General features: G+C 33.2%; 1 protein-coding gene across 4 annotated transcripts in view; it reads left to right on the top strand.

The window, feature by feature from the left end:
- The window catches only part of TBC1D5 (TBC1 domain family member 5), a 551,029-nt gene that overhangs the window by 269,805 nt on the left and 256,180 nt on the right, over window positions 1-25,044 (top strand). For all 4 annotated transcript variants that reach the window (XM_023513703.1, XM_023513693.1, XM_023513698.1 and 1 more), the window contains one exon: window positions 15,492-15,561. In XM_023513703.1, the coding sequence (XP_023369471.1) occupies window positions 15,492-15,561 (70 nt within the window). The remainder of the gene's footprint in view (window positions 1-15,491; window positions 15,562-25,044) is intronic.

The following is a 25,044-nucleotide window of genomic DNA, read 5'->3' as shown; positions in this document are numbered from 1 at the left end:
ATTTTTTAATGTTATTTATCTCTGTTCTTCAGATTAACTTCTCTTAATCTGTTGTCTAGTTTACTGACTCATTCCTCCATTATCTCCATCATCTAGTAAATTTTTAAAATTTCAAATATTTTCTTTTACACTTCCAAAGTTTTCATTTTTTTTTTTTGTTTGTTTACTATGAACTTCTATTTTTCTATTCATTTAAAGAGTGTACACTGTTACTTCATGAAGAAAAGTTTATGGAGAAAAGAAGCTAGGTCAGAAAATATAATTTTAAAGAATTTTCTCAAGCCAAAGTGACAACAGCTGCCCAGGAAACACTACCAGTTTTCTTGGAAAGTGCTCCACTCAGACTTTGTTATAAACAAATTAAAAAATTTTTCAAGGTAAGCCAGGCAAGGTGGCTCATGCCTGTAATTCTAGCACTGTGGGAGGCCAAGATGGGTGGATTGCCTGAGCTCAGGAGTTCCAGAGAAACTCTGAGCAACAGTGAGACCTTGTCTTTACTAAAAATAGAAAAACTACCCTGGTGTCATGGTGGGCGCTTATAGTCTCAGCTCCTTGGGAGGCTGAGGCAGGAGGATCACCTGAGTACAACAGCTTGAGGTTGCTATGAGCTATGACACCAAGGCACTCTACTTAGGGCTATAACTCTGTCTCAAAAACAAAAAAAGAGAGAAATGAAAAAAATTTTAAAGCCAAAGGGACATAAGCCCCATAGTGCCTGATGAGTTCTAGTGTCTGGCTATGGCATTAGTTAGGTTAATTTTATGGCTACTTGGTGTGTCACTCAGCCAAAAGTGTGTCCGTGTGTCACTATAGGCTCAATGTATCACTACAGCCTAATAGCAAGTGGCTTCAAGAGGTAATAAATTAGCTAAAGGCGATAGTAAGACATGACCGTTGTCACTTTTCAGTCCCTCTCTGGGCCTAATAATCCAAAGGACCTCCTCTTCCTTAGGTAAAACATTTCTTTCCTTTTTCAAGTTATAGTGGCTTCTTTAAAACTTTGTGGATTCCAAAATCTGGATCATCTCAGTGTCAACGTCTGTTGATTGTATTATCCTTTGAGACTGGGTTAGATTTTCCTGGTTCTTAATATATTAAGTAGTTTTAGACTTGTTTCTTGAACATTTTGAATAATTTGTTATAAAGCTCTTTTTTTAAATCATAAACACATAGATCATATATACATTAATGCTTTTATGGGGTACACTGTGCTGATTTCATATAGATTTAGGAATGCTTACATCACACTGGTTAATATATACCTCATCTCATTTACTTAATTATTATGTTAAGACATTTACATTCTATACTTAATGGATAAAACTCTTCATCCTGTTAAGTTCTCTTGAAATTTTTTCTCCTTCCTCACTATTCCACTCCCCTCTCCTTCTCCTCCCTCTCTTCTTCTAGCTTCTTCTCTCCTTCCTTCCCTTTTTTCTTCCCTTTCCCTTCCCTTCCCTAGTTAAGTTCAGGCAACAGTTTTGTGTCATCTTTTGTGAGTCGGGGTTCAAGTGTCAGTTCAACGTTCGAAGTCTTTCTATACTTTTAAGTCTGCACCTTGCCTAGGACCTGACTCAGATGTTAGTCTGGGACTTTGGTGATAGTTTATATCATAGTTCAATTCTCAAAACTTTTCTTGTGCTTCTTTAATGTTTTAAGTGTGTATAGTTTGGGAATGAGACTAGGATCTGTTTCTATTTATATGCAGAATTAGAGAATCCCCAAGTCCAGTGCTTTCTTCTGTGGGATAACCCCAGATTGTGTCTGGTTCTATCAGAGTTTTTGCCTCTGTGCTATGTACAGTTCCACATGAATGGGCCCACATTTTTGGCAAAATGATGAGAGAAAGGCAAAGATAAAAATATAATGGGGATTCCCCACTTAACTCATTGGCCAACAGGATCTCCTCGTCTGAGTTTTCTTTTCAAAAAGATAAGCTTACTGGAATTTTACATGCCTCACCACTAAACCCACTGTAGCAGTTTAGTTCCAAAACTAGATTTGGCCTTGTCACAAGATGGGGAATGAAAAAAAAGAAGGGAAAAACAAAGAGGATTCTTCCCTTACTTTCCAGGTCACAGGGCTACTTCTTTTGTCTTCATTCTCTCTGCCTACTATTTATTCTCAGATTCAGAGTGACATAAGAGAAAAAAAAATCGCCACTACTGACTTTCTCCTCCACTGTGACTCCTATTTTGTATTTTGTTATGAGTTTTTAACTATAGTCAGTAGGAAAGAAAATCTGTAGTGGTTTCCTTGCAGGTGGGACCGGAAGTCTTATTAGTAATCTATGATGTGATGTACTATTTTATGGTGTCTTCCATTTTGTTTTGCTTTGTTTTATTTTTTTTGTGATACAAATACCAATCTTATTTAGAAACCAAGTAAATTGCTGATATATATAGAAAGAAGTTTATTTAAATAAAGTTATTAATCAAATTAAAATAATTTTTTACCGTGAATGGAAATAAAATGCAGTAGAACTTCTGTAAGTTGACCACTCAAGGGACTGTAATGTACTCATCAGCATAAAGAACTTCCATTGAGTACATATGGTGCATGTCTGGTGTATGAAAATTAGGTCATCTTAAGGAGGCAGCCAGTGTAGGGAAGTGGTCAGCTGTGGAGTTGGTGTTGTATTAGGAACACATTTACTTATTTTCTCACCGTAGAAATAATTTGAAATCATATCCGGTTTAGAATATCCTAGAATTAAATATATAGTTTTCTCTGCTCATTTTGGCATATTACCTTATAATCTGTATCCTAACTCATCTCTATGATTTTCTCTTGTCTGTTTTAATCCAGTCTTCACATAACAGTCAAACAGCCTTTGTTTTTTCCATCATTTTAAAGTTTTCACTGGTTTTCTATTGTACTTAAAAAATCAAGACTTTCCCCCTTTTAAAACCCTTTAAAATCCCCCTTAACCCAGAATAGCCATGCCTTATCCTGCAAACCCTGTCTTATGCTACTCTAACCTAGTCCTCCAGCCATTTAGGCCTTACTTTCTTTTATTATTTATTTATTTATTAATTTAGTTAGTTTTGAGACAAGAGTCTTACTTTTTCACCCTGGGTATAGTGCTGTGGCATCATAACTCACAGCAACCTTAATCTCTTGGGCTCAGGTGATCTTGCTTCAGCCTCCCCAGTATCTGGGACTACAGGATCCTGCCATGATGCCCGGCTAGTTTTTCTATTTTTAGTAGAGGCTGCATCTCACTCTCATTCAGGCTGGTCTCCAACTCCTGCACTCTGCCTGCTTTGACCTCCCAGACTGCTATGATTACAGGTGTGAGCCACTGTGCCCCACCTTCTTTCTTTTCTCACAGGTGGCTTCTGCTGTAGGGCCTTTGTATGTTATGCTCTTTGTCCTAGTCCAGGGGTGTCCACTTACTGGCTTCTCTGAGCCACATGGGAAGAAGATTTGTCTTGTGGCCATATATTAAATACGCAACCACTAAGGAAGTTGATGATCAAAAAAAAGCCCATGCCTAATGTTTGTAATATCCACCACCACAGATAAACAAAAAAGTCCTCGCATAATAATCCTAATTATGCAGCAGTCCTATTCAAAGAGGTTTTTGTTAATTGTCCAGTAGTTTTCAATCTGGTATAGAAAATGTACATATCTAAGTAATAAAATATCTTTGGGTTTTTGTGATTTTTTTTTATTATAAAAGGAAAAGTGGGCAACATACAACTAATAGGATATTTAACATTGTATTTTAGAAACTAATACATCAGTATATGGTTCAATTGGAAGTAGTTGATTTCTCAGTGAGTTCTTAGGGTGCTCATCAGATATTTTGGTTCTAATTACTCTTAAAATGCTTCATTCTTGACAAAAGGTTGTGTACAAATGTAAATGCTGCCAAAAGGCAAAGATATGAATAAGGCATGATTGTGAAGTGAGGGATATGTGTCCCTGGGAAGATAGGACCTATAAAAGCCTAGTTAAAAAAACATCAAATTGTTCTTTAAAATGAATGTCAAGAGTGTAGCACTATGCCTTCCATTTGAAAATTGTCAGGTAACATATTTATGTCAACTGAAAATAGAATTTCAAATGTACCAAAATACTGACTTTTTCCCCAAAAATCTGTTTTTAAATTTTTGCATCAGATCAAGAAGTAAGACTGCATATTTTTTGCTGTTCACAAGACTGTGTTTAGCCAATGTGCTGAGATGGATAAAATCATTTGCCTTAACTTGCCATAATTTCATTTTCATTTGGAGCACTGTTATGGTTTGAAACATTGTATTGATAAGTTGATTTTCACTTTGAAGATGCATGTCTTAACTCATTGAATTGAATGGTTAAATCTAAAAATGCTAAATCTGTAAGCTAGTTTTCATCACCAAATTCTGGCACACATTTGGTTTTTGATACCACTTGATAACATTGTGCAAACTATAACATCTTTTCAATATTTACCCTCAACTTAGCCATCTTACTTCCAAAAAGTAAATGAAGTCATCATAGTTAGCATCAAAACTTTTAAGAAACTCCTGGAATTGGCAATGATTCAATCCATTGGTCCTATGAGTTCACATTCCTGATGACAATTTGCATATAGCCATTTTTAAAGCTTTTATGCATAAATATTCTTGATATACTATATAGTGCTAATTCACCAGACATGAGTTTGGGGCAGCAATTGCATTGTCTTCTATTATGTTGACAATTCCCTCTCTTTTATCTACCACTGGGACACTATCGATAACTATAACAGATGTGTTGACGATGGACAAAGCAGATTTTTACTGCTCTGTATAAATCTCTTGATTTGTGTCTTTTAATGACAATAAAGAAGCCATTTCTTCAGTGACATATTTCATCAATGTCATCAATACCTCTACTAAAAATGGCAAGTTGAGCTACATTTGTAACATCAGTGCTGTCATATATTGCTAAAGCATGAAATTTAAAATTATCAGTTTTATTCTCCAAATTTCTTTTGGTAGATTTTCCAGTTTCTTCAATTCACCTGGCTATAGTCTGGTGAGACAAACTGATTTTAGAAACACCCCTCTCTTTTTCAGGGCAAATTATATCTGTCATGCTTTGCATACATTGCTTAAGAAACTCACCATCAGTAAACGGTTTTGATTTTTTTTTTTTTAACTATGCTACCACATAATTAGCTTTTATAATATAATCCATCTGAGCTGTAACTTTTTTTTTTTTTTTTGTAGAGACAGAGTCTCACTTTATCACCCTCAGCAGAGTGCCGTGGCCTCACATAGCTCACAACAACCTCCAACTCCTGGGCTCAGGGGATTCTCCTGCCTCAGCCTCCCGATCAGCTGGGACTACAGGCACCTGCCACAACACCTGGCTATATTTGTGTTGCAGTTTGGCTGGGGTGAGGCTCAAACCTGCCACCCTCCATACAAGGGGCTGGCACCCCACCCACTGAACCACAGGCACAGCCCTGAGCTGTAACTTTGTAAAAATTTTTTTGTTAAGAAGGCAAGACTTTTTTTTAGTTTTGCTATTTTGTCCTTAAGACGCAATCCTTTATATGCATCAAATTTAGCAGCATGTTTTAATATATAGTGCCTTTTCAAATTATAGTGTCTGAAAACTTTCACAAATTCTCTACAAATTAAGCAGAGTGCTTTACTGTTTGCATCAACAAAAAAGTAATCATCTCTCTACCTTTTTTCAACAATCTTTCTTCATAATTTTTCTTTTGGGGGGTGTTTTCTTTTGAGACATTGTCAAAACCATGCTGGGATTAAAAATAATAATAGATAAGGGACTATATTTACCTTTATTGTGTATAGTAATTGACATGAAAATAAAAGGCAAGGTTTTGGCCCTTCCATATCATGGCTGCCAATGTAGGGCAAGGTATAGGGAAAGCTGGAGAGTGGAGCAAGCAATGTATGTGGTGCCACTGAGGTGTGGAAGTACCCCTAATTAAATAAGAATGTGTATCTGATTTCTAATTAAGGTTAAATGCCTAACATTGTGATGGTAAGTTGAAATATTATTCATAATTGCTGCCTTGCAAAGTCACCATGAGCATACCTAATGTCTGATGGTGTCAATTCACTTGGAAGATAACACGCTGGCAGCTGTACACCACCATAAAACTGAAGATACACATACGTACAAATAACATAGGTATGTCTGTTTTTCATGACATTGCAACACGATGTTATTGTATAGAAAGTTAATGTGTGAGAACTCAGATTCCACCAAGAAATTACAAAATTTTTATAATGTTTTAAGTAAGCTTAAGATTTTGTGTTGAGCTGCATTTGTAGTCATCCTGGGCCACATGTAGCCGGTGGGCTGCAGTTTGGACACCTGTGCCCAAGATGTTCATATGACTGATTTTTTTTCTTGTTATTAGAATCTCAAATCAGATGTTTTTAGCACCCTTTTCTCCCAGTCACTGAATATTGCACTATTCTTACATATTTCCTTAACAGTTCCTATGATCATCTCTTATCTTCTTGTTTATGAATATGTTTTCTCCCCTTTCTCTCCACTTCATTCTCTTTTGTTCTTGGTAGTATAGAATTCTCAGAACTGGAATTATGTGCCTGGTACATTGTAGAAATGCAGTATATTTTCAATGAATGAATGAATCATTTAAATGAGATTAAAACATAAATGGGCTTTAAAAATTGTATATTGCTATACCTAAAATAGTCTTTTTCAATATTGATAACTGTTCTATCATTTTTTGCCTTAGAGTACCACAATGCTTCTTATCCGTTTTCTCTCCATCTATTCCCCTTCTTTATACAGCCACTCACAAACTATTACACTTTACCCAGAAGTTCAAGTGACTATGTAAAAACTATTCTTACTATATTTCTGCTTAAAAGTTTTCCTTCACTGACTTCCTGTTCTTCTTAGAATAAAGAGCAAACTCCTTAACATGACCTCCACACATGACATAGGGTCTAGATTTTGTGGAGGTCATGTTATCTAGAGGAATGCTCCTTATGGTCAATGACAGTCCCCCCCATATTGCAAGTTGTGTAACTACCCTGTGTAATATTTCCGAAAGTTGTCATCATACATTGTTTATACTGTCCCTGTCTTCTGCAGGATATTCAACAGAACTCATGAAAGTCAGGAATTGGTTTTGAGATTTTGCTTATCACTGTAATGTCAGCATTCCAGTACTGGAAGTGTTCAATACATGACTACTAAAATAATTAAAATTCTAGAAAAACTATTATATGATCTAGGTGCATAACTAGAAGTTTGAATTAGAAATACATTTATTAATTAGAGCCCATTTTTAGGTTTTCTAGATAACTAATTTGCTAGCTTGGATAAAATAATAAATAATAACGACATTGAATGTTATTTTTCATTCTCGACAAAGATTTTGTCCTACATTGTACATTTCCTACCAGTTTTAAAAGAGTAACCATGTTTATTACATATTTCTAGATTATAAGATTAATAAAATCAGTAAATAATTATACATTATAATAAAATGATAAATATAAATGTGGTCATGGATTTAGAATTTTCACTTTGAAAACCTTATTTTAGTATAATAATTCTTTGAGGTCAGAGCAAAAATCTATAAAACAAAGCATTTTTGTATGAATCAATTGAAATAATTTTGGAATTTTTATGTGAAGGAATTGGTAAGCATTTTTTTAACTTTGATGTTTGAAAATTTTGTATTACTGTGTTTTAACATGATTGGGTTACTGAATGTTTTGTAAGACTCAAGGTGTGTTTGAGAATATTAACCTTTATCTAGGCTTTGTGACCTTATTGTTAAAATGCCCATTTTGCTTTTTAGGTAGATCTTTGTTATAAGTACTTGTTCAGTTAGCCTTCATTTTAAAAAATGTAAATAGGATTAGCTAGCCTGGGTTCATGAATAGTAATTTATATCCTGCAAATAGTTCCAAGTTGAATTTTTCACCTAAATGGGAGATACCTAATATTAACTTCTAATGTTAAGTACTTGGTGTTAATGGATGCCTTTACATTTTATTAAGTCTTGTCCACTAGATTTTAAACTAATCAGAAGGGATCTAGCGCTGATTATAATAAAGAATTAAAAGGAGTGGTTCCCAAAGTAATTTTTACAGTAGCAAAAGATGTTTCCTTTTTTTATACATTGAAGAAAAAGAATAATTTTGATTATTATAAAAATATTATAGGTATTATTTGAAAGATTTATACAAAATGAAATAGGACTTCAGTATCAGGGTATATGGGGGGTTTTTTTGTAACATAATTTATTTAGGCACTCAGCAGATATTTATTTAATGTTAGGTTAGAATTCCCTAAGTTGCAACAGGATATCACAAACTAGGTAATTTCTAAGGAAAATAAGTTCATTTCTCACAGTTCTGAGGGCTAGGGAGTCCAGTATTAAGGTGCCAGCATCTGATGAGTGCCATCTTGCTGAACTATCCCATGGAAGACAAAAAGGCAAGAGATTGCCTATGAGAGAGAGCAAGAGATTGAACTTTCAGTATAATTGGCAGTAACTCATTCATGAGGGTAATCACTATTGCATTGAGAATTAAGTTTCCAACACGTGTTTTGGGGAGACATATTTAAACTATAACACTTGTTAACTTAAATTGGATAGTTCTATTTGTGATTATTTTAATTAATCATTTAGTTGCAAAATCATTGTTGGATTATTCTTATAGCTTATTTTATTGTTATATGTGTAATGCAATATTTCATGCTATTAAGTTTATTAATAGATTGACTATAATTTAGTTCTTTATCAGTTCTAAGAAACATTTACATATCTTAAGGTCATCAATTATATGGCTTTATATTTCAAGGAGGCTGTAATTTTTTTTTAATTAACTGTATCACTCCTCTTAATATCATATTTGATGTTTGATATGGAGAGCAGTCTTATATACCATCCTTGTTAATTTATAAAGTAAAAGTTTTGTTAATTAAAACGTTTTCAGAAATGCCACTTTTTTTTTTTTTTTTGCAGTTTTTGGCCAGAGCTGGGTTTGAACCCACCCACCTCTGGCATATGGGGCCGGTGCCCTACTCCTTTGAGCCACAGGTGCCGCCCCAGAAATACCACTTTTTAATGACTAAGAGGAAAAGAGTTGCAATCTTCAATTCTATACTTGATCTTAGCCAAAAGGCCGAGAAGCGATGTAATCTTCAATTCTGTAATTTATAAGTATATTGTCTTTATTTAGAATTAAATCACCTTTTACTTTCATTCCTTCACTGGAACCAGTATTATAAATATAGTGATTAAAGTATCCATAAAAATGTTAGCTGGCTTTTATTGAGAACTTACATTGTGCTATATACAATGTTAAGCACTTTGCATTCATTTATCTCATTTAAACTAACTTCATTTTGTGGTAGAAATTGTTATTGTGTTCATTTTATAGGTGAGGAAACTGAGATATTGAATAGTTAAGCAACGGACCAAATAAAAGGCAGAACATGTGTTCAGGTCCATTTTGTCTGAGCCTTAGCTTTTTAATCATGATGTAATAACCTCTACTTAATAGTTTTTTTTAAATATGTCAGTTTATTTTTACCAATTCAGTAAGGTTTTCTCCTAGAAACACAGTAAAATTTAACCAAAGATCATCAACAACATATTTATTCTCCTAAAATCTAAAACCACTATATGTATAGATTCTACCCTCAAAAACCTCAATCTCTTTCTGCCATTGCAGAATGGCTCTGTGCCACAGCAGTCCCTTAATATTTAGCCAGGCTTGCATTCATAGTATAGTGATCGGCTTGAGGTGGAAGCTTAGGGTCTTCTAAGTTGTGTGCATGTTGCTCTGACCATGAACATGACGTTCTCCATTCTCCTGTACACATAAGGTTTTTGAATGTCCTAATTTCCCAAAGAAACTCTGATCAGCTTTTGCTCCCCAACCTTAGGTGGTCTTTTTTTTTTTTTTTTTTTTTTGCTTCAATTGTAATCTTTTGCCCCAGGCACCCGTGGGTTCTTAGTTTGCTTTGTGTGTGTCCCAGCAGTACCTGCTGCTTTTTCTAAGTTAGGCTGAATGAGAGAAGTGCCTTGTGTCAGTCCTTTAGGTACCCCATAAACAGGTTAAGAACAGGTATGTACAGCAATTTGCAAAATGGTCTACTCTGCTTTCTCCTTAACCAAGTAACAGACTCTCACACTGAGAATAAAGTGTCCTTCTTCAAGACTGATGCAGAATCAAGGAGGAGCTGGGGCAAGGGCAAGTAGAATACCACAGAATTTCTAAGTTGCTTCCTCTTCATTCCATGTCCATTTAGTTTTTCTAAGTCTTTGATAATTTTCCAGAGTTTTGATAGTTCTGCAAGTTAATGCTTGATTTTCAATGTTTCTGTAGGAAGACAAGTATTTGAAGTACATACTATGACATCTTGCTGATGTCACCACTTTCTTTTCTTTTTTTTAAAAAAGAATTCTATTAAAGATTTGATAGGACTAACAAAATATTCTCTTAAACTAAAATGATCCACTTGAAATTTTTAGATTAAAAATAGTCACTTTCTATTTTATATCTGAGTTTTCATTGTGTGTAATAATTTCAAAATATTATTTAGAGGACTAAATATAGCTACTAAATCATTAGAATATAGATAAATTAACAATAATAAAGAAAATGGACAATTACAAAACTCATTAATTTTCTGTATTGACTTTAGCACCAGCTCTTAGTTCTAATGGGTGCTCCTGAATTCTTAGCATAAATAATTAGTGTAGGGAGGGTAATGGTTAACTGATTACGAATATGATGTAATACCCTTAGTGGCTACTATGGTTATGGATGATGCTGAGTCATTAGCTTTGCCTTTACTGTGTGTCAGTACATGAAAACACTTCTTTTATAAATTTCTAAAAATCATTTGCTTTAAAAGGTACTTTAAGGTTAACTGAAATATTTCAGCACTGTTTGCCAATTCATTTAAAAGACACAAAAGCTTTCAGGTCTCTACACAACTATACCCACACCTTTATTTTCATCATGGTTTGAACCAAATCATTTTTCTCCTCCTACTATCAAATATTCATCATGGTGACAATTCTCTAACAATTCAGAGATAAGATCTTGTGTAATATTTTTCAGAATTCATAACTAGTATGATAAAATACTTCTAAAACTCGAGATTTTCAGGTGTAAACTGAAGGCACATTTGAGTAGGTATGCTTATTTATAGTGCCATTCAGGTTGTTTTTAGCTTAACCTAGTTATAAGTTGCTCATTCTGTCTTTAAGAACTGGATATTTGGCTCAGCGCCTATAGCTCAACCAGCTAAGGTGCCAGCCACGTACACCTAAGGTGGCGGGTTCGAATCCCCAGCCCGGACCCGCCAAACAACAATGACGGCTGCAACCAAAAAATAGCCAGGCGTTGTGGCGGGCGCCTGTGGTCCCAGCTACTTGGGAGGCTGAGGCAGGAGACTCGCTTGAGCCCAGGAGTTGGAGGTTGCTGTGAGCTGTAATGCCACGGCACTCTACCCAGGGGGACAGCTTGAGGCTCTGTCTCAAAAAAAAAAAAAAGAACTGGATATTTGTGTATAAAAAAAATTACAGAATTAGCATGATTTCCACAATACACAAGTAACCATGACCAAAGTTAAAGCTAAAATGGAGTCAGGAATTCCATTCATTCTCTTTTGAAATTTAAGTCGTATTTATACATATTCTTAGTTTATTAAGTTAAATACATGTTTGAAACTGTTGGAAAATATAATGTATTTTCGTCCTCCTTTAAACTAACGCAATTCTGTGTGTATATATATATTTTTTTCAAATAAGCCAACTTATTTTAATTGTCTATGTTATGAACTTATTTTGCAAAGTTATTTACCAATTAATGAGAAATGAATGTTATGTAAATGTTAATCTCTACAGTCACAGTTAATTGATGAACTCTTCCTATAGATATGTTTCACCCTGCTACACATTCATATTAACACATATATGTGTATATATTGTGTATAATATATCTATGTATTTAAAACATAGTAAGTAAATATATCCAGATTAGTTTACTAGCTGTTTTACATTAAGTATTTAAATACCTTTAAAATCTATTCTAAAAGTATATTCTATTGTTAAAATACTTTTCAAAGAAGTGAAAGGAATTGTGTTATATTAAAAACACAGGTATTTGTGCTATTTGATCATTTAAAGGTGTTTGTGTAAGATTACTTTAATAATGGTATGTATGTGTGTTGTGAGTGATCAGAAAACAGCCTGTGCATCCTTGTTACAGTTATGGCTACCTGACAACTTTGTTCAAGAATTAGCATAGCAACTAAAAGTATCGTATTAAACTCTCTTGCACCCTCTGTTGTTATTTTAGAGGAACACTACACATCCATTCCAGTGATTGTATTGTCATTATATGTATTTGAATTCCTGATAAAATTAATACTTATTTTATTGTACTTTCTACATATTCGATTGTATAGTAATGCAACATTTGCTTGTAACTCTTTGTTGGTGTTTTTCTGTGTTATAGATATGTTTTTTTCACCTTATAGCTTAAATGAAAGATGAGCCTTTCTGTTTGTTTCTCCTAGTTACCAGTTTAAGGCTCCCCACTCCAAATGTTTCACACAAATGAAAATCTCTACAGGATATAGCACATTGTATATATAATTTCGCAAAATTACAGATTCTGTCTGTTCTTTTGTAAACCTTTCAATAGTCAGACAGTCTCCTTCCAAAATAAGAGTCTGGAATCGTCCATACTAAAATTAAGAATTTATAACTGTAAGGAACAGATGTTTTCATAAACATTTGCTATAATTAATTTCAACTAGAGGATTGAGGGAACAAAGCGTTTTTCCCGCTTCAAAACTTTATTGCCTTTTCCCCACATACAAACTCTGAAATCTTTTCTCTAACATTGTTAGTGAAACAGTTGTACTCCTTATATGGTATGTTTTTGAGAAAGAAAAACTGCTTTTTTCCCTCCCTCTTTATCAGGTTTTGCACCTTGAAAGCTATATTTAATGTAATATTTTCATTTGGAAACAGTTATAAACTGAAGGAAACCTTTGTAATATCTTAACAATAAAACCTGGTTATTTAAAAATCTAAGTCTCTTAATTATTTGAAGGATTTTACATACCATCTGATAAGTATCAGCTTAAAGAAATATTCTGTTGGTGAGATTTGTATATTTAATCATAATCTTTAGTTTTAAGGGGAAGGAGGGCTTATATTTTTAATGTATAATATAGTGCTTATTCTATACTGATTACAGAATGTTTCACAGAAAATGTCTGCAAGCTGTTAAATAACATGTGCTGTAAGAAATTTTCCTTTAGCAAGACAGATACTAATTTTCATTAATCTTTTAAGCTTGCTATAATACTAATTTTTAAAAGAAAATGAAATGTGTTTCATATGTAATCTTAAAGTATTCATGTTTCCAAAGAATTAACAGATTAGATTAATTTTAAATATTTAAATGATTTTTCTTTACTTCTATAAATTATCACTATTTTTGAGTGATGTTACCCATTTTTAGGACTATTCTTTCAAAACACAAATAAAAAACCTATAAGTGTGTTGTAAGGAATGAGCAGAGCTAAAAATTTATTATGTGGGCTAGTCTGGTTCTCAATTTTCTGAACACTTTGGTGCACCTCCACATATCTCACCAATCTCCTAAAGAGAGCCAATGTTCTGTACTAACCTATGAACTATAAAATGCTTAAAGAAAAATAGGTGGCTGTCATTAAGATTACATTTCAGCTCTCAGTAGCCATTTCATGAGTACAGAAGTATATAATTATATAAGTATGTTACCTTAAGTACTACACTCAATAATTAAAAATAATCTCATCTTTAAAGTGTAAGCTCTGAAATTACTATTTGACTTAACTAGGGCCACTATGATGATTTCTAGTGGTACTCTAGATTGTTCAAAGTGGATTAAAAGTATAAATTAAAATTGGATGAATCATTAAATTATTAAGCTATAAATATTTTTAAAATGAATATAATTTGATGTTTGAAAGTTACATTATAGAAATTAGGGGTATAAAATGTAATCAGATTCTAGTCTTAGAATTTATTTTGAGGATAAATAATATCTTAATAGTATACTATGATTTAGTAAAAATTACTTTGAAGTATATAGTTAGAAAATTAAACTTAAATTTCTATTAATAAGAATATATTTTATATCAGGGCATTTATTTTGTGGTCATGTGACTTTATTCTAAATTTCATTTTGTGAATATGACAGTGTTTTGAATGAAAATGTTTTTTTGGGGTCGGCGCCTATAGCTCAACCGGCTAAGGCGCCAGCCACGTACACCTAAGGTGGTGGGTTCAAATCCCCAGCCCAGACCCGCCAAACAACAATGACGGCTGCAACCAAGGAATGGCCGGGTGCTGTGGTGGGCGCCTGTGGTCCCAGCTACTTGGGAGGCGGAGGCAGGAGACTCGCTTGAGCCCAGGAGTTGGAGGTTGCTGTGAGCTGTAATGCCACGGCACTCTACCCGGGGGACAGCTTGAGGCTCTGTCTCAGAAAAAAAAAAAAAAAGAAAAGAAAATGTTTTTTTTTGGCTCGGCGCCTGTGGCTCAAGTGGCTAAGGCGCCAGCCACATACACCTAAGGTGGCGGGTTCGAATCCAGCCTGGGCCCGCCAAACAACACTGATGGCTGCAACCAAAAAATAGCTGGGCGTTGTTGTGGGCGCCTGTGGTCCTAGCTACTTAGGAGGCTGAGGCAGGAGATTCGCTTGAGCCCAGGAGTTGGAGGTTGCTGTGAGTTGTGATGCCACAGCACTCTACCCAGGGGGGACAGCTTGAGGCTCTGTCTCAAAAAAAAAAAAAGAAAAAGAAAATGTTTTTTGTTTTTTTTTTCTAGTTGTACTGTTACAGGAGGCACAAACATATGTGGTGTTGTTGCTCTTTCATGTTTTAAATTGCTGAACTTTGGACAGTTAAAGTTTGATGAAGAAATATTAAAGTGTAATAAAAGTTTATTAAAATGTGTTCTCGATCACCACCTCCCAGGTCTGCTTTCTGTTTTACTTGTCTGCTTTCTAATTCCTAGAGAGTGGCAAACTAAGAGTTGGTAAATCTTCCAGGTCTGCTCTGTACCTGCTTTCTTTTGGCTATATTGTTGATCAGGATTGGTGATTTGATTGCTACCAAAAACTTGCCTTCATTTATAAATATTAATGTATGCTTAGGTGGTTTATAAATTTAAGTTTTATCTGTGATTCATAAGAAGAAAATGTCTACTATACTTTATTTGTTCCTGTTAGCAATTACTTTGGTAGTATTACTATCTAGTTTGGGAATAGTAGTGTTGGGTTGTATTTTGGCATCAAAATTATTTTTTTGCCTAAAAAACTTTGAATAAACAAAATGAGTTGGGGAAGAGGTGATGAAATACCTGTGTATGCTTTTCGCCGAACGTGTTGCATCGAGCTGTCACATAGTAGTATTTCAACTAAAATATTCAGTTTCATTGTCTCCATTATTTAAACATTTTAAATTTTCTTTTCCAGGAGATTCAAATAAAAATGGAAGACGAACAAGTTCTACTTTAGACTGTGAGGGGACTTTTAATTCCTATAGGTAGGTGATGAATACATAGATACGTAATATAAAATAATGTATAAGAAACATAATCATACAGGATTCTAATCTTAGAATAATAAGGAACCACTAGGCCTTAAAAATTAGATAAATGTAAAGAATATTGTGTTGTGTGATTATAGACATAAAGAGTCACAGAAATTTAGCATCCTAAATTCTTGAGTAAATGAACTTATTACAAATACCTGTTGTTATCCTACAGTAGGATAATTGGAATGAATGCACGTTTATTATTAAGCTTCATTATGATCCATTTTGTGGATCATTATGATACATTTTTTTCAGTATATCTGTTATAGTACTCAAGCTTCTTTTTAAGTTTCTTGCTAAAACAAGAGAACTGCTGACAAGTGCCTAAGAGAGCTTATAATGTAATTCATAGTTGAATTAAGGGCTGTTTATTAATATCCTGCTTTAGTTTTTCAGTCAATAGGGTAGTTACATCTCAATGAGTCCTTTTTTTTTTAAAGGTTACATTAGTTAAGAAAATATATATTTTATCTAGTTCTTTGTTAATAATCTCCTCATGATTTGAATTTTATAAGAGTAAATGTTTATGTTCAGAGAATCCCAGAAAGATGGAAGATTAAAAGTATTTTCAGTAATATTTGAAAATCTGTATACTAAAACAAAAATGGTGTAAGAAATCAGTTTGTTTCTTTTAGGAAAATAAATAAAGATTCAGTAATAACAGATTTTAACATTTTAGGTAGCAATGCAGATTCCTGAAGAAATACTTTAATTGAGCTACATTGTCCTTATGGTTAATTAGTTGTGATACTTGTGTCACAACACTCCAAAATATAGGCAAGAACAACAGTACACTTGAAGACTCATTTGAATATTAAACTATGTCTCTTTTTCTATAATAAATATGGAATTATGTTAAGATTATTTATATTTTTATTCATCTACATACTGTATATCCTTAATTGGACCTGTATCATTTATTTCTTTAGTTTTCAGGCAGGTTTTTCCATATAAAGAAGGGACATTATATAGGAGGTACTTAATACGAATGTGGTAAATGATAAAATTTTTATAATTTGTTTATGAATTTTAGGAATGAGACAGTAATTGAAACACTTGACATCTTTATTTTATGCCAGTTGGGGTCTGTATAAATAATCAGTCATTCAAGTGTCACAGATACTACAAAAAGCTTATGTTCCCCTGGTGTTCTGGAAGAGTATTATCACAGCAATAAAGCTCATGTGTTGTCACTATATTTTCACTGTACCCATCCTACCTTATAAATGTTAGAATTCTCCAAATCTTTCTTTTAGTTAGTCCCAAAGTGTAATATAAAGCTTGCATTTGGCATGTTAAGTAAAAAGTAGAATCCCTTATCTGAACATGTCAAAACTTATCATAGTGATAAACAAAAAAAGTGAATATGAAATATAGTTGAATAGTCAAGATTTAGCATGTAACTGAGGAATGTTAATATGATAATATACATGAAATCTATGATGATGATATTATAAAGTATAAATATAGTAAAAAATAACCAAGAGAAAAGGGGAAAAGGCTATACTTTAAAGAAAAGAAATCCCTTTATTTGTGTATAATTTTGTTGGTGAATTATATTTTACAATTAACATTTCTGGTTTAGTTAATTATGCTAAATAATGGGCATATTATATGAAGTTAATAAAAGTATTTTAATGTGAAGACATAGTTTTATCTTGTAGTTTATTTTGTTCTAGAATAGTTTGAAGATTAAAGTATCAGTATTATTGAATGATAATTGTATTTTGAAAATGAACTCCTAATACCTTTGCACAATAAATACTAGTGTTAACTAAATATTTTTAATTAATGCCTGTCACTGTGTGATGTTAGAATATTAATTTATTGTTATAATTAAAAAGGCAAGATAAAAAGCTCAGGTAGTATAGTATGTAAAAGTAGGCTTTTAGTAGTTGGCAGGCCAGCATTGCTATTAAATAGTATTACAGTATTTAAGGTGAGAAATGAATATTTTTTCTACTTAGTAGGCAATAGTGCTTATAATGAGCTTACTTGTGAATTTGACACTTGGGTGAAATGTAGAATTCATAGAAGCACAGCTCTGGGGTATATTTTCATATTAAGGTTAACTGACAAAACCTAGAAATTGTTGCAGAATCACATTTAAATGGCAACAGTATTATTAGTCAGATTTACTTCTGAAAATGAAAATTATTTTTCTCTTGCCAGTTTAGCTCTTTCAAACTAACTAGAAGAATGTACACGTATCAACTCTCAAACATACTTTTGTATTATTTAAACTACCTGAAAGTCCTTTCCTTTATTCACAGATAACTCAGAACTTAATTCTTATACCAACATACTCAAGCTGTACAAACTTATATCCAGGATTAAGATTACCTTTAGTTCTTCATCTGCAAAATGGGCATTATACTGTCTAGCCTGTTTTCTTCCTGAAACTGTTTTAAAGACTGAGGTAAAATGTATAAAATACAGCCTTTTGAACATCTAAATGCAAAACCATGGCATTCGTTCTTTTGTGCTCATTTCATGTAAATTAGTAACTGTTGCCTATGTTCAGCCTCTAATGCTTGTGCCCTGCAATAGCATATGCTGAGATTTTATAAAGTTTTGAATTCAGTCTTGAATTGGTCACCCAAATCTATATTCTTTTCATTATTTATAATACTATTAGATTGTGAGTTTCAAGGGGAAATAGTCTGGGTTTATGTTTGTTTGTTGAAATATTTAACTATAGTATGCTGTTTCAAATCCTCATTCTAAGTACTTTGACTACTTTGGACAAGACTTAGCTTTAAAGTATAGTTGATAATACAATACAGTTGACATGTACTTTGCCAAATAAGTTAGTGAGATAATGTCACATGGTAAATGCTGAATAAATCTGTGGTACCCGTTGCTTGTCATCACTATTAACGTTTTGGTATTGTAGAAATTTTTATAGTGCTCTAATATGGACACCAAAAGAAAAAGAAAAAATATATATCTTACAGGAAAATAACTTTTTATCTATTAGCTGAAAGGAAGCTAAGAACAAGGTTAACCTGGGCCTTAAAACTCTAAATCTGTGTTACAGTATTCCAAGTGAGACACCGGGTAAAAATGAAGGGAAGATGTTTTCCTGTTAGTGTAAGTTCAGAGCTGAATCTCTTTAACTTTGAGAAATAAATTTTGATATTTAAAATCAATGGACCCTAACTGTCACTTTATATGCCTAATGCTCATAGACCTATTTTTTTTATAGTCTAGGAGGTTTTACTTTGGATTTTTCTTCTTTTGTGGTTTTGCTTCATTGATTAAGATACAGCACAGCTGCATTTAACTCCTAAGGCACCAGTATGATTATGATGTATGCTCGATTAATAGACCAGATCTTGTTTTGGAAATTTTGGTTTAAATTTGATTGTACATCTCTCAACTACTTTGCAGATGAGGTGACAAATGGGAAAATTATGAGCATTGAGAAGATATTATTGACTTTATGAAATAATGTCTTTTACTTTTTAAAGAACAATGTTAACATTTTCTACCACATTATATGAACTTTTTTTATTTCTTATCTAACTATTAAAACTGAGAGAACTTTGATGGATATGACAGAAGAGGTTTCCTGTTTATCAGTTTTTTGCAGATGTTTAACTTAGTGATTGTAAGTTAGGGCCACCAGTCCCCTCCTCTTCCCAAGGGCAACTGACCTTCTCCTCACCAAAAGAGGCAAGCCCCTTGCCAGCACATATGACTACAGACTATTACATTAATCTGTTTAGCTGTAGTACCAGCTGCTTGCATGTTTTTAATTATCTTATTAGATGGTATAACAGTGACCTATGAAATAAATTGAAGGTGAACATTTTTAAACTTTCATTTTATTACTTTGGGTTTCTAAATATCTTTCTGATTAAAGTATAACTTTACACAAAAGTTTGCAGGAAGTCTGTATGATTTTTGAGTCAACATAATGCTTTTCTTTTTTTTCAGAGTTTTAAAGTATAGTCTCCTGATTCTTAATATAAGAAATAACTTCTTTTTTGCCTCATTTACTGATAAGGTTTAAGCTGTACTTACATAGCCAAAAATATGTGGTAAACTTGCTTAATAGTAACTAGAGTTAGAGAAAACTGCTACCAGTTATTTGGCATTCTCAGGAAAACTCAGAATATTACATAATTTTTATACATCCTCCTGGCATTGTATAAATAGCATAATATAGAATATAAATCATTGTAGATTGTTTTAAAATAAATTTGTAATTCTGTTTAACTCTCATTTTCTAGATTCCATAATACTGTAATAAATTATCTAGTTTACTCTTAAGTATTTTTTCCAACTAAATGTCATGTGACACCATTTATGAATGTGTTTTCCCAAGCTGCGCTGTTAGGAAAAATGTACTATCCTCTGGTTCTTGACAATTGGATACTTTTCAAATAATCATTCGTAAATACAATGTTGACTCCAAGAGACACAATTCAGAATAACAAAAACCAATGTTTTGCTCAGTTAGAAGTCACTGCCAATAAACTGAAGATTATAATAATTTAGTTAGGAACCCTGATGTTGAATTAAAAAAACAAAAATTACTTGGATTCAAAAAAGATTGCAAAATACTTCTGTCTATCTTTACAGTTAATAAAACCTACAGCTGAGATGGTAGAATAACTTGAGACTTTAAAATTTAAAAAGACTTGAATACTTATAAACCTTAATCATTTGTTTTATTAAAGAAAATATTTGAATTTTTTAGCTTTTTTCTCTGAAGAAATACTGTATTTCATATTTCACAAGAACTTCCATGGAAGAAATAAAGGGAAATTTTTCCCTTTATATATTTTGTTTTATTCCTATAAAGGAAAAACAAAAAAAGGACATTTGGTTCTAAAGAACAGTGTTCTAATTTCTTTGTATTGATTAGAACTTCCAAAGTTGCCTTGCTTTCTCAATATGGTATGTTCTATTTACTATATATCGCTCACTAAGTAGAAGGCTATTTAAGTTGATGGAGAGTTTTTAAAAAGTTGTAATTGGTATAGACTTTTGAATCTAAAAGTTAAGTCCTTAAATCTTTTCAACTACATTAATTTGAACTTTCTTGCACCATTGTGTAAATTTTTAAAATTAGGCTTTAAGTTTTATCACAGTTTTTTATATATTCTATTAACATGTAATCTATAACTTGAGAGGATATGGGAAATCTCCTTTCATCATTTACATTTATTTTTAGGATAATATGTATTACATTTAAGGATACATTTTAGGATAATACATTTTATATTTAATACGTATTATAATACGTACGTATTTAAGAAGATCATTTATCTCATTAAAGTCACATAGAAATAGTGATTTAGAATATTAGAGGAGAAATAACATGGGAAAAGCCTACTTTGCATAATAAGAGTTAAAATTCAGAGATCTGGGTTCTAGTCATCCTCTTAGAATGAGATGCAATTTTGTTAATCTTTATTAATATGGGCTCATTAAAATCAATTCATTTGCTATATAAAATCAATTCGTTTGCTACTAAAGATAATAGATACCAACCTGAATCCTTCATCCCTCTTCCCCACCAACACCCAGTCTTATTAAATTCCAAAGGCCTTCCCATTTTAATTATTTTTCCCCGGGTTTCATAGCTAAGTAAATAGAAGAGGAGGAAGGAGGACCTACATTCTCTAGAACATTTCTCTTTTGATATTGATGTTGCTTGTATTTTGTTGAGAATCTATGTAATTGTAAGAAATTCTTAATAAATACATGACTTGGGAAAGAAATTTGGGGAAGCACACAGGCAAAGTTTGCATCTTACCTGCTTATTAACTGTATAACCAGGTAATTAACTTGTTACTCCTGTTTATCTCATCTGTAAAGTTGGGTTCTTAACAGCACCTAGGTATATCACAGAATTGTACAGAACATAACTATTAAAATATATAAAACACCTGGCCCAATCACCCAACACATATTGGGACAAATAATTAGTTTTTTCACCTTTCCTTTCCCTCTCTGTTTTCTATTCTCACTGGATAAAAGATTTAAACTTAAGACATGAAACTATAAAAATACTAGAAGAGAGTACAGGGAAAACACTGGAAGAAATCAGCCTGGGAGAATATTTCATGAGGAGGACTCCCGGGGCAATTGAAGCAACACCAAAACTATACTACTGGGATCTGATCAACCTAAAAAGCTTCTGCACAGCCAAGAGCACAGTAAGTAAAGCAACCAGACAACCTCCAGAATGGGAGGAGATTTTACAGGTTATGCTTTCAACAAAGGTTTGATAACTAGATTCCACAGAGAACTCAAACTAATCAATAAGAAAAGAACAAATAACCCCATTTCTGTGTGGGCAAGAGACTTGAACAGAAACTTCACTAAAGGAGACAGACATGTGGCCTACAAACACATGAAAAAATGCTCATCATCTTTGATCATCAGAGAAAGGCAAATCAAAACCACTTTGAGATATTAACTATTTCCAGTAAGATTAGCCCACATAACAAAATCCCAAAACTACAGATGTTGGTGTGGATGTGGAGACAAGGGAACACTTCTACACTGCTGGAGGGGAATACAAGCTAAAATGCCCTTTTTGGAAAGAAGCTTGGAGAATACTCAAGGAACTAAAAGTAGACCTACCATTTGATCCTGCAATTCATCTACTAGGTATATAACCAGATGATCAAAAATCGTTTTACACCCAAGACATTTGCACCAGAGTGTTCATTGAAGCCCAATTCATAATTGCCAAGACATGGAAACAGCCCAAGTGCCCATCAACCCATGAATGGATTAACAAATTGTGGTATATGTACACCATGGAATACTGTGCAACTGTAAAAAAGATGGAGACTTCACATCTTCTATGTTTACCTGAATGGACCTGGAACATATTCTTCTTAGTGTAGTATCTCAAGAATGGTTAAAAAAGTAACCAATGTACTCAGTACTGCTATGAAATCAATATATAATCACCTACTCATTCATATGAATAGTAAAACATGATTATAGTCCAGAAAGGAGGAGGGGGAGGCCAGGAGAAGAGACGATATTTGGGGGAACCTCACCTAATGTGCGTAATGCAATGGTACATTTCAAAACTATTAAGAAAAGAGTATAATTATCTTACTACAACAAATAAGTAAGCGAGGTGATGGATGTGTTCCTTAGTTCGATGTAAGCATTTCATATTGTATATCAGATCAGTACACTGTACTCCATAAATGCATCAATGCATTAATGGTTATGCATTATTATTTAATAAAGAAAAAAGAAGTCCTTTAAGTTTTAATTAACTCTATCACCAAAGTTGATCTCTGCTTCACAAAAGTTTTTAAAAAATTATGTCCACTTTTCTAATGTGGCAATAAATGAGTATTTTAAGAATCAGAGATATTTACCATTATCTAGGATGAATTTTTATATAATCTCTTACATTTAGCTTCATAGTCTCATTATCAGATTTTCTTACTTCATGTTTCTATATTGTTTAAGAAGCACCACCCTGATTAAGTGATAATTTCAGAGAGCACAAAATGTGTAATCTTTTTTCAGATCTCAAAAGTCAGAATATTATCTTTTGTTCTCATATCTCTAACGCAGCCCCCTTTGAGAGAAGGGAAAAAATCACATTTGAATGATGAATATATCTTCTTAAAGTAACTTTATTATTTTAATGATAGTGCAACTGGCCCATATCTGTGCTTCTTTATAATATAAAGTCTCTCTGAAGTAATTATTGATACTTAGGCCCTGAAAATACCTTATATTTTTAAAAATTAATTGATCTGTTTGCATTTACTGCTTTAATTATCAGTCCACACGGCTTGAGCATACATGTTATAGTTTGAGTTTCTTTTCCTTAGAAACTCTTTCAAGTCCTTTTTATTATCAGTAGCCAGGCTTTAGGGGGAAATTTTTCATGTTTGTTTATTTACATAGTCAGCTGAAAGCCTGATCATGCAGGGCTGTGTAAATGTTTATCTTTGAAAAGACAGGCATACATTTGAAATAGGAGGATAAGCTGCTCTGAGTCAGTCAGCACTGAAGTCCCTTCCCTTGGACAAACTTCTCTTTTCCCCTGGTGTTGCAAGTTGAAAAGCCTTGCTGTCAGCCTGTGGGTCACTGTTTGTATTATATATTAGCATGCTACACTGTTTGGGTATGGTGGTGAAATATACAAAGTCAATTAAGTATTTTCCCAATAATATTGAAGTGCATTTCTAGAGGTATAATTTAAGAAGATAATACATAGAATTAGGGTTTAAAAGTAGAAAGTTAGAAATCTGCTTTACGGTCATAGTTAATTTTATGCAATACTTTGTTTTTTTAATTTCATAAACAATTTTTAAGTCTCAAAGATAGGAGTTAAGGAAGAAATTTTCACAAAATACTTGCCTATTTTCTATATCATATTGCTGTCCCTACTGTGGCAAAGTGTCAGTGATTGGTAGTCTTTATTTTCTAATTTTATTTTTTTTTAAACTATGTCACTGATTTAGAGGATATAGGTTGAATTCCATTGCATATATATATTGTTTAGTAGTAAAGTTTGGACTTTTAGTGTATCCATCACCCAACAAACAGAAATTCTCCAAAAATACTGAGTTTATTAGAGAATATGCAGGGGATTTGCAGATCCGGAATATGCAGCTTATAGGGATCATAGGTGTATTGAAAGAGTTTAAGGCAAAGGGAAGCTTTTAAAGGTACAAGGGAGAAGTGCATGTAATTTGGTTTGAACATTGATTACAGGGGCTTATTGCAGAAGTTGACACCAGTTCATTAGTGGCGACAGTGTGTCAGGCAGGTGTTCTTGTGCATCAGCTAACTGTCCTTGTTACGCATAGCAAGCTATAGTTTAGAAAATCCTTGGCAGTTCTTCATACAGGCATGTGTGCGCAAGAGCCCTTCAGCAAGTTTTTGTAATAGTTCTTATCATAGGCATGTGTGCATGAAGGCCCGTGTTTCTTAGCCTTCCATCCTTATTATTTTATAGATGTTCTTCAGCATCCTCAGTGAGTTAGTTCTGGACCACCAGGGATACCAAAATCTGCATATTCTCAAGTCTAGAAGTCAGACCTGAGAAACTGAGGATGGGAAAATCAGTCCTCCCTGTGGATGGAGTCTTAATCCCAAGAATACTGTATTCTCAGTCTGCAGTTGGTGTAATCTGCAGATGTAGAACCCCATGGATATGAAGGAGAGACAGTACTTTTGTTAGAGGTTGAGCCAAGTGACTCCATTTTGATTTTAACAACTTTCACAGTTGGACTTACTCAATAACAAAATTATACCCTTACCTATAAGCACAGCTAATGTGACCCATTCACCATACGTATTTTCATATATATCTATTTCACTGTGGTAACAATGTTATTAATACTTTGTATAAACTCCTTTTTGGATAGTATTAACATTTCAAAATTGACTATATCATAGATGTTTTATGTATTTCATTCTGAGATC

Source organism: Otolemur garnettii, unplaced genomic scaffold (assembly GCF_000181295.1).
Source record: "Otolemur garnettii isolate 467f Iridium unplaced genomic scaffold, OtoGar3 scaffold00002, whole genome shotgun sequence".
In the NCBI taxonomy this organism is placed as follows: Eukaryota; Metazoa; Chordata; class Mammalia; order Primates; family Galagidae; genus Otolemur; species Otolemur garnettii.
Note: the sequence above shows the minus strand (reverse complement) of the source record. Positions and strands in the feature narration are given on the sequence as shown.